At 35.3% G+C, this 10,049-nt stretch overlaps 1 protein-coding gene across 3 annotated transcripts; it reads left to right on the plus strand.

Annotated features, from left to right (window-relative positions):
• Positions 1–436: 436 nt before the first annotated feature.
• Positions 437–6,311, plus strand: LOC140013085 (transcriptional corepressor LEUNIG-like). Of its 3 annotated transcripts, XM_072062133.1 has the most exons (8): positions 438–1,443; positions 2,019–2,060; positions 2,982–3,091; positions 3,214–3,363; positions 4,209–4,364; positions 4,527–4,643; positions 5,211–5,417; positions 5,919–6,311. In XM_072062133.1, the coding sequence occupies exons 1-8, from the start codon at positions 1,416–1,418 to the stop codon at positions 6,060–6,062; spliced, it is 954 nt and encodes a 317-aa protein (XP_071918234.1). In that variant the 5' UTR covers positions 438–1,415; the 3' UTR covers positions 6,063–6,311. The 3 variants fall into 3 exon arrangements, with proteins under 3 accessions (XP_071918235.1, XP_071918234.1, XP_071918236.1); XM_072062134.1 differs by lacking the exon at positions 2,019–2,060 and having other exon boundaries at positions 437–1,443; XM_072062135.1 differs by lacking the exon at positions 2,982–3,091.
• Positions 6,312–10,049: the final 3,738 nt, after the last annotated feature.

Below are 10,049 nucleotides of genomic sequence, written 5' to 3' on the forward strand. Positions count from 1 at the left end.
GTAATTCTCAGAATGTGGGCCTAGGCAACGGCACCCAATAAAAAAATTCAAAATGTACAAAATTTAACGAAAGTTAGTACTTTATTTTTTAAAAATAACAAAATTAATTTTAAAAATTACTTTATTTATTTATGGGATATGAGTTATGCATTATTAAAATAAATATTTGATTAATTGTGGACCCATGTTATTACACCTTGTGGAGTGTAATCCATTGTGAGTGAAAGTGTAATAAAAGAGGAGAAAGTGGAATGTTGACGTGGCATGTGGATTACACTCCACAAAGTGTAATAGTATTGTGGATGCTATAAGGTGCAGTGCAGTTGTGCTTTGCTGTCAGGCTACTTCTGCTCGGTTTGATCATGGTTCAAATTCCTACAGGTCACCAATAATGCTGGAACAAAACAGAGCGGAATTCTGTGAATGGGCTGCACACTATTGCTGTAAATGCAATTGAAATTCCTCCTAAATTTGCAAAACAAGTTCCATAAAAATTCGATGGTAAACCAATTTTCTGGACATTGCCAACAACAGGGTGAAGAAATAGCATATGCTCAGATTGAAAGGCCATGTATCTTTACAAGGTGGCAACAATTTTTCAGATTGCAAGGAAAACATCTTGATTGAACAGCCATCATTGATAGTTACAAGAGCCCATCTATCTATTATCTTTTCCTTGTAACTCAAAGAACCCTGGAATGTTATTTAAGCCATATTCCTGAAAGCATTGCAAAGGCTGGATCTTCAATATGCGTTCCCAACGAATTCACTGGTGCTGGTCACCTTGCATCCAGGTCAGTATGGTAGAAAAAAATGACCTTTATATTAGTCTCATCTATTGCAGTAAATGATTTCTAAATCACTGGTTTGTTTTGGCATATAAGTATATGATGCAGATCCGAACATCTTTCGATTTTTTTCCCTGTTCATCATTTATTCTCTCTAATGTCCATCAATAAAATTCCATTTCTTATACATATTCCCTTTCACCATTTATTCTCTCTAATGGATGGAATCAAATTCCATCCAACTCCCAAAATTCAATCAAACAACTATTATACATATTGGATACAATAAAAGGTACAACCTCACCTGGGCAACCCCACAAAACGCGTGAGGCCCCATCAACTACTACAGATGGAGATGTTTTATGGCCAAAGTCCAAATCTAATGGCAGCAGTCCAAGCGGTGGAAGTAGGAATCAGCCATTAAACCAAGGGAAAAAGGGCAAAAATGTGTCAATAAAACAGCCATTAAACCAAGGGAAAAGGATAAAATTGGAAACGGGAACCAAAATTGAGGATCGCAGCGGACAAACATGAAAGGCAGCTGACCCCACAATGTTGGCAACCCCCTTCGGCGCTTTATGTATTTAGAGATTGTGAAACCTCTGCAGATTCAACAACGGTTGAGAAATGGGATTCACCTTTGGACACAATCGAGGTAGGGGTTTGCTTATGATTCTCTGGAACTTTTTAATCATTAGTTTTTTCTTGTTCTTTTTCTGCCAAAAATTTATTTTTGTCAATATGAATTACAAGGTCTAATGAATTGTTCTTTTTGTTTTATTTTTAGCTTCCCGATCTGATCATTCAATAGTTGCGATGTTGATGATAAGAATTTTAGTCAGTAATAGTGCTCTTCTTGCATTCTCTTCTCAAATTTGATATATATATTTTTTTGTTTATGATCTTATGACAAAAGTATGAAAAAGAACATAGACAAAACTGACTAAAACTCATGAAGAAAATTAATAAGATAAATAGTACCTAACACTTCACTGGTGGACGCAGGAATCAGGGCCTTTTTTTTTTTTTTTTTTTGAGGTGGGGGAAGGGTTGGGGGGGGGGGTGGGGAGGGAGGGGGACTTTATGCTTTTCCTTTTGATCTTTAGCAGGGCAGAATTTACTTGTTGGTTGGAAGTAAGTGAGATTTGTAGCTTTGTTTGGAGGCTGAAATGGACAGTTTTGTGGCTCTTGATGATAATGTTGTGAATTTTTTATCTCATGATGATGCAGATCCCCGACATACGGTTGGTCGTGGCAAGGATGTTAGCAATTGTAAGTTTATGTCTGGGAAGTTTTCCATGCCTTCACATGTTAATCAGTTACCCTTTTTTCTTTCTCCTAAACATGCATTGATTTTTTGTTGTTCCCTAGTTCCTTGAGATTAAGTAAATTTACTCCGTGTATTTATCCAGTTGTTTTTTGGGTGTACTGACTACTGAGGGTCATAAATGGTTGTCTCTTTTTATTACCAATTTATTTTCATCATATAGGTCTGATGTCACTGAAAGTGAAGAGATAGTAGTTGAAAATCACATGACAAAAGCAGTGGCAATTGTTCTGATGTGGAACTATATTCTTCTGTATGCCAGCATGTTTACATTTTGCAAATGCCTTCTTACTCGTGCATCTGTTGACTTTTATATACCCTACATTTATTTGCAATGTATGTGTGCCTTTAGATTAAGTGAATTTACTCCTCCATGTACTTATCCAGTTTTTTTTTTTGGGGTGTATTCAGGGTCGTAAAAGGGACTTGTAATTATTTATTGCCAATTTATTTTCATCGTTTAGGTCTTTTGTCACTGAAATTGAAGACGAAGTAGTTGAAATGCCACATGACAAAAGCAGTGGCAACTGTTTTGATGTGGAATTATATTCTTCTGTTTGCCACATGTTCATCGTACGATGTCTGTGCTATGGAAATGGCATCTTACTCGTATTTATCTGTTGACTTTTATATACCCTATTGTGTAATTTGCAATGAGTGTGTGTATGTACCTGTAGATTATTAATGCACGCGCATGTCAAAACTACTGAAAAACTTAATGCTGGTTGAGCTTTAGACAAGACCAGCAAATAGATTAATCATCAAGTTATATTCAACATTTTGTTGGAATTACTCATCCAGGAAAAAAAAAGTTGTATTCAACACTTTGTTGGAATGTGCTATGACGGTAATCATTTTATTTTTAGTGTTCACGTTTATGGAAGTAAGTTCTGTTCGTGCAAGTGCTGGTAAAGTGATCTGCTGCCACTTCTCATCAGATGGTAAGCTACTAGCTAGTGGCGGCCATGATAAAAAGGTGAGAACTAGCTAAAGTTAACAGACAAGTAGCAAATTCTACATAGTCTAACATTCTAGTTCTATGGAGTAAAAAATGATTTCATAATTGTGTATTGACATTGTACTTTTATTGCAATCCAGGCTGTTTTGTGGTATACAGATACTTTAAAGCCTAAAGCAACACTTGAAGAGCACTCAATGCTTATTACTGATGTTCGTTTCAGTCCAAGCATGGCACGCCTTGCAACATCTTCTTTTGATAAAACTGTCCGGGTTTGGGATGCAGATAATGTTAGTTGAATTCCTTAAAATATATTAGATTAGGATATTCATCGTCTTTGTTCAACACTTAGTTTTGCTTTCTGCTACATTTGGTCTTCTTTTATATCAATGAGTTTTCAAATATATTATGTGCATTTTTTAGATCCTTCATGATCATTTCTTCATTATTTAGAGTTTTGTGAAGATGACAATCTCTTGCTTCTTTTTCTATGCTTCTCTGTGACGGCTCAATATATTAATAAATAAGAAGTTGTTAAAGTCATTGAAAGGGTGTTTTCTCAAACTTCTCAAAGGCAAAAGCTCTCATCCTCCATTGGTGTCCACAAATATACAGAAAAGAGAATTGAAAAGCAAATAAGGACACATAAAAACAGCTTAGGTTGAAAAAAGCTAGAATTTGCCTGTTCTTAAGCAGGGCAAGTTATTTTTAGTTCTCTTATCTGAGTTGAAAAGAATCCTATGAACTTCCCCTGTTTTTGACTTGTTTGTTTGAATGTAATATCTGTGCATGAAGTTCAAGATCAAAAGAATGGCCACCTTTTTCGTGAGTTCTGTTTTTCTTTCGGTATATGTAATAGTGGTAAAAACCATGTAACTCAAAATTTTTCCTCCTGGTTTTATGAATTAAAGTTCCTCTTGTTATTCCAAAGTGTGCAGTACTACACTTGTGTGTATATTTTTTTCTTACTTCACAACAGACCTGACGCAGTCAAGTACATTTCATTGCTGACTGTAATGTAAATGCAAGTTTTGGGAAAACAATCATATATTTGCATTTTCTATCAATCTTGTTTAGCAAGATGTTCTGAGTTGTCCTGGATTAGTCTTTTTACGGTCTATGCCCATTACTGCAGCCTGGGTATACACTTCGCAACTTTACTGGACATTCTGCTGGTGTAATGTCTTTGGACTTCCACCCGAATAAAGATGATCTTATATGCTCATGTGATGGGGATGGTGAGATAAGATATTGGAGCATCAATACTGGTAGCTGTTCAAGAGCATTCAAGGTAATGAACCCTATATGAGAAATGGGTGGCAGTGTCTTGCTGGGCCTACTGTCTCTTTGCTACTTCTCTTTCTTATTTTGTTTTTGCTTTCAACGGGATTTAAATGGAAGGCGAAAGGAGTTGTCAAGGCAAATGCTGATTTAGTTTCTCTGTTTGATTTAGGGGGGCATGGCACAGGTGAGATTTCAGCCACGTCTTGGAAGATATCTTGCTGCAGCTGCTGAGAATGTCGTGTCAATACTGGATGCGGAGTCACAGGCTTGTCGGCATATATTAAAGGTTGTTATTCATTTATATGTTGAGAAAGCGTAAAGAATGAACATTCGGTGTATTATGTATAGTCATTACTCTATAACTGTATTTTGAGCAGTCGACTGAGGTGGACTGGTCAAGGTGCCTGGCATGTATCGAACCATAAGGACAAAAGGAGAAACAGATATAATCCTGCTATAACTGCAATTTTTTATGATTGATCTTGAAAAGAAGATTTGGCAATGCTTATATGTTAAAGAACTGTGTGGTACTGTGCGAAATACTTGAGGCCCCAAAGCCACTCGTGGCTCCTAAAACTGGAGTGCCTGTACCCTATGTGTGGTCTATAAATTGAACGATGTCTCACCAAGATTCAATTTGGATGTGGTGAAACTTCAGTTGATCTTCTTGTAGAACTAAATGCGACTTAAATGTAAAAGTTTCTGGAACTTAGAAGTGGGCAGTGCAACTTTTTTATTTTGTGTTAGTTCTGTTGTTGATATGAGTATAACCTGTATGCTGTTAGTCATCTTGTTGCCTGTTGGATTTGCTGCTGGGTGCGCTGTCACTGTTGCTGAGTATTTGTTTTTGTAGGGGCATACAAAACCAGTACATTCTGTTTGCTGGGATCCTTCTGGTGAACTGCTGGCATCTGTTAGTGAGGACTCTGTCAGAGTCTGGTCATTGGCATCGGGAAGCGACGGAGAATGTGTGCACGAGCTTAGTTGTTATGGCAACAAATTTTATTCCTGTGTTTTCCATCCTACATATTCGTCATTGTTGGTTATTGGATGTTACCAGGCAAGTCCTGCTTATGCCTTTATCCTCTACTTCCAGTGTTTTCCGTCCAACGTATTCTTCATTGTTGGTTGTTGGTGTTACCGGGCAAGCCTGCTTTTGACTTTTATCATCTAGTTCCTTGGTTGTTTTTGAGTCCTGCACCTATCTCTGAAAACTTATTGCGTTTTATATGTGGTTGTACTTGCAGTATTAAACTGTTTCAGTATTGTGCTTCTTTCGAACTCCTTGGTTTTCATATCCCTCACCCTTCTTGGACAGTAACCCTGCCCAAGAACCCATATCATGAAAAGTCATCCCATGACGAAACTCCCAAAAGAAAAAGATTACTGCATCTTTTTCAGTTTAAATTACTGCATCTTTTTTCACTTTTGGGATCATGGATAACCATGCACAGTAGTTAAGTTTTTTTAATTATGGTTCATATCCTGTGGGGGCACAGTAGTGCACTCATATTACATCAGCTTATGAATGATTTCAAGGATTGCATTTCTTTTCTTGCAGTCTCTGGAGCTTTGGAACATGGCGGAGAACAAGTCCATGACCCTGCCAGCACATGAAGGATTGATTGCTTCCTTGGCTGTTTCTCCCGTTACAGGCCTGGTTGCTTCAGCCAGTCATGACAAGATTGTTAAGCTGTGGAAATAAAATGTTTTTTCTGTTGTGCCTTCTTACGCAATCATCGTACGTTTGACATGGTTTTAAAATGCGGGCTCTCAGCAAATGCAGTTGACCTTTGCTTTGTTACCCCTTAGCTTTTGTTGTTCTGTGATATTCTCCCTTTTTTTTTTTGTGGGGACTTTTGAGTGCTATGTAACCTAAGCAGTAGAACTTAAGAACCAACCCTTTTAGTGTTGTTTCTCAACTGTGTTATTATCACGCCCAAATTTGCTCAAATACTTCTTCAGCTTCCCTTTTTTTTTTTATTTAATTTTTTTTAATCTCAGATAAGGTTCTCTTCACAGAAGATTATCAGCTTACCTAAAATTTTCTAGCTCAACCGAGTTCCAGCAGTGTATATATGAGTATCAGCTCATTTATTTTTCTTTTCTTATTTTCCCTTGGTTACAAGAAAGTTTGGTTGGAATGGAGGATATCAAAATTTCGAATATCAGTTTGGTAAACCTTGCAGGAATTGTAGTAGTATACAAGCATCCAGAGCAGAAATAATATGCTCCAACAAGGGACGCTTTGGAAAAAAGAGTAGTTTGAGTTAGCTACTGTCAATCTCTCTCTCTGTCTCTCGACATGAATTATTCTTATTGTTTGAAGTTAGCTACTGTCCCTTTTTTTCTTTACAAAATTAATTTAACAAGCATGTACTGAATGTTTTTTTTTTTTTTTTAAAAATAGCGCGGGGATTAAAACTCAAAATCTTTACATTCCGGAGTATTAACCTTAGCCGCTAGACTGAGACCTCCTTGATTATTAGAAAATTTCATCAATTATTCTAAATTTGCTTCAAATTAGAAATATTGAGAACTGGGTTTGTTTTTTGTCGAAACTTTAGAAACTAAAATAACGCAAGTACTAAACATTAGAGTCCAAAACTGCATTTCTCAAGGCATAGTGACAAGGTGTGCTAATTGATTTCATTTTCTAACTTAAGTATAGATAGCGATAATACATGTTAACATAAATAGGTGTACATTGACAACATTAATTATTCAGCAATGGGCAATGGATAATTTTTTTTATACACTGTCAACGTATAAATTTTTTTTTTACATTAGCAGATTTAGATCAAATCACATAACATGAATTCAAATTTAAAATTCAAATCATGCACATGTGATATATAAAGCCCAATAGTTCAAGATTACTCCACATCCAATCAAGGCTAATTGGCATCTTACTATGTATTTTGCAACTGCCCCTTTACCTTTGAAAAATTTCCTACCCTATGTACATTACCCCTTTAAAAAGTTTACTCTTGCACCTTAAAGTTTGTAAAACTTTTTCCTCCATATAAAAACTGAAAATCAAGTCTTATGCAACCCTACAAAAAGAAAATAAAATGTTGGGGAAGGACATCTTTATGAAATAAAATTGAAAGGAAGGTAGAGCATTCCAAGTCCTTTTCATATACATATGTATATATGTGTGTGTGTGTAAAATAAAATTGAAAGAAATGTATAACATACCAAATCTTTTTCATACATACAGACACACACACACACACACATATATATAGACACACACATATATACATGTAAAAATTTGCAAATATAAGCAAGAGGACTCAGAAACATTTTTAGGTGGTCGTCAAGGCAAATATATACTATAAGCCATTATGCACGACGAGCGAACCAAAATTGTTATCCTCATCGCCCTCTTTGCTTCCTCACTAAAGGAAGAAAACAGATTTAGAATCCAATGATCAAAGAAAAAGTAGACAAGAAAATGATAAAGCGCCACCCCCCCCCTCCCCCCTCCCCCCAAAAAAAATATTCTTTCTTATTCCAAGAACTGGTTTTCCCCCAAAACTCCCAAGCCCTCAACACCAACAAAATTACACACAGCTATGGTGCTGAATGCCATAGAGTGCAGCTTATATCTTCTTTATTGTCTTGCTCCCCAAGGCTTTATGGTTTTTCTTTATTATTATTAAAAGGCAAAGTCAATTAATGGAGCCAGAAAAGCAATCAAACACCACCACATATGTAAGATGTAACCATCGAGGTCAAGCCAACCAAAGCTGGCGGAATATGACATAACTAATATTTAAACATTACTTTTTCATTAGTTATTCGCATAATGAACAATATCTTGTACGAAATATATGTATAGAATTTGGAGTGAACCTAATTCGGCCAAGGCTACAAGTTGAAACTGCTCTGCTCTCATCCAATAATTATGGAGATAGGGTAATTAAAAAAATGCAATGTGATTTAGGTCATGGTATAAAGATTGTAGTAATGGCAATTTCACTTTTAACATTTTCAAAAATGTATAGTGAATGAGGTTTGAACTTAGTGACAAATTGATTAGAGCGGAGCTTTGGGATTATGTCAAATTCAAGTCTTGTGTAGTTCAAGAATTATTCTGATAGGCATCTGTTAATATACATAAAGTACACTTAATTTACCTGTTTTATTATTTTTTTAAAAATACCAACACATGAACTCCATCAAAATATCAACACTTGAAGTGGGCACTCATTAGACAAACTCATACTCCCTCTGTTCCATTTTAATAGTTCTAGTTTTTTTTCTACACAGTTTAAGAAAAAGTAATTAGCTTGGTTGGAATAATAAATTGAGGTTGCTATTTTTCTAAAATACCCTTACATTAAATAGAGTACAATTTTATATTAATTATTCATGAAAACTTGAATTGATGGTTTATGGGAACTTGAATTGATGATCAAGAAAGAATCAATCATCATTTTACATTATTTCACATTTTGGCTTGAAAGAATAACAAAGCTGGCTTTTCATATATTAATATGTTTTGGAAAAATCTAAATGTATTAAATAGGGTAGGTTAACAATCTATATTAAATAAGATAGTTTATACTAATAACAACTTACATTGAATTAGGGTATTTTAGAGAAATTAAAAGATAACTCCATTCTTTAATTGGAAAGTGAACTACAATTTGGAAAAATAGGACTGTCAAAGTGGGACGGAGTGAGTAATAATTAGCAATGTCAGATTTATGAGTTTACTATATTTAATTTCGTATCCACAAATAGATATTTTGGAAAAAGTTGAAGTAGTTTAATAGCTAAAGGCATTTAATTCTTGTCTTTAATCTAAAATTTAATCTTCAAGGTTCCAATTCTGAAAAAAAAAACGACGTGTAATGTACCGACGGAATGCCAAGTTGATCGAAAATTTACACGCTTACACGCACACTCTCATGTTCGAGCACAGTTCAGGAGTTTAAGAAAGGGTTAATTCCACTTTGTCCCCCCAAACTTTGGATGATTATCCACTTAAGTCCCTAAACTTCAAAATGGGACACTTAAGTCCCTAAACTTATAAATACCTCCCACTTAAGTCCCTGAACTTATAAAATGGGACACTTAAATCCCTAAACCCTTATAAAATGGGACACTTCGACCACCAACAGCATTCAGGATTTGTTAACAATTTTCCTTAAGTTGGAGGTATTTATAAGTTTAGGGACTTAAGTGTCCCATTTTGAAGTTTAGGGACTTAAGTGGATAATCGTCCAAAGTTTGGGGGGACAAAGTGGAATTAACCCTTTAAGAAATAAAAGAAGAGAAAAAGGACCCCATCCCCATCTGCCACCCACCGCCCTCCATTTGAAGAGAAAAAGGTCCGGTCCACAGGTAAGGGAAAAATTTTGTTTTTTTTAAGGTAGCAAATTAAAGACTGAAAGAGTATATAATCTTCTGTGTTATTTGAGAAAGTAGTAGAATGGAAAAAAGCATTAATATATGCAGTTGGCACATTCATCATCACACATTAGTTTTGTTTAATTTTTTTTCTGATTGATAAGTATAGAAATAATACAGCTTTATACAACAAAATCTCTGACTTTTGACGGAATTAAAAAAGATTCTTAAAATTCTTTACGTTTGGAGTTCGAATTTTGAATTTAACAATTTAAAGTTTGAAGTTTAAATTTGACAACTACAGATGAAAAGTGTATAAAGATGTGAG

This window comes from Coffea arabica, chromosome 8e (genome assembly GCF_036785885.1).
Source record: "Coffea arabica cultivar ET-39 chromosome 8e, Coffea Arabica ET-39 HiFi, whole genome shotgun sequence".
NCBI classification, from domain to species: Eukaryota; Viridiplantae; Streptophyta; class Magnoliopsida; order Gentianales; family Rubiaceae; genus Coffea; species Coffea arabica.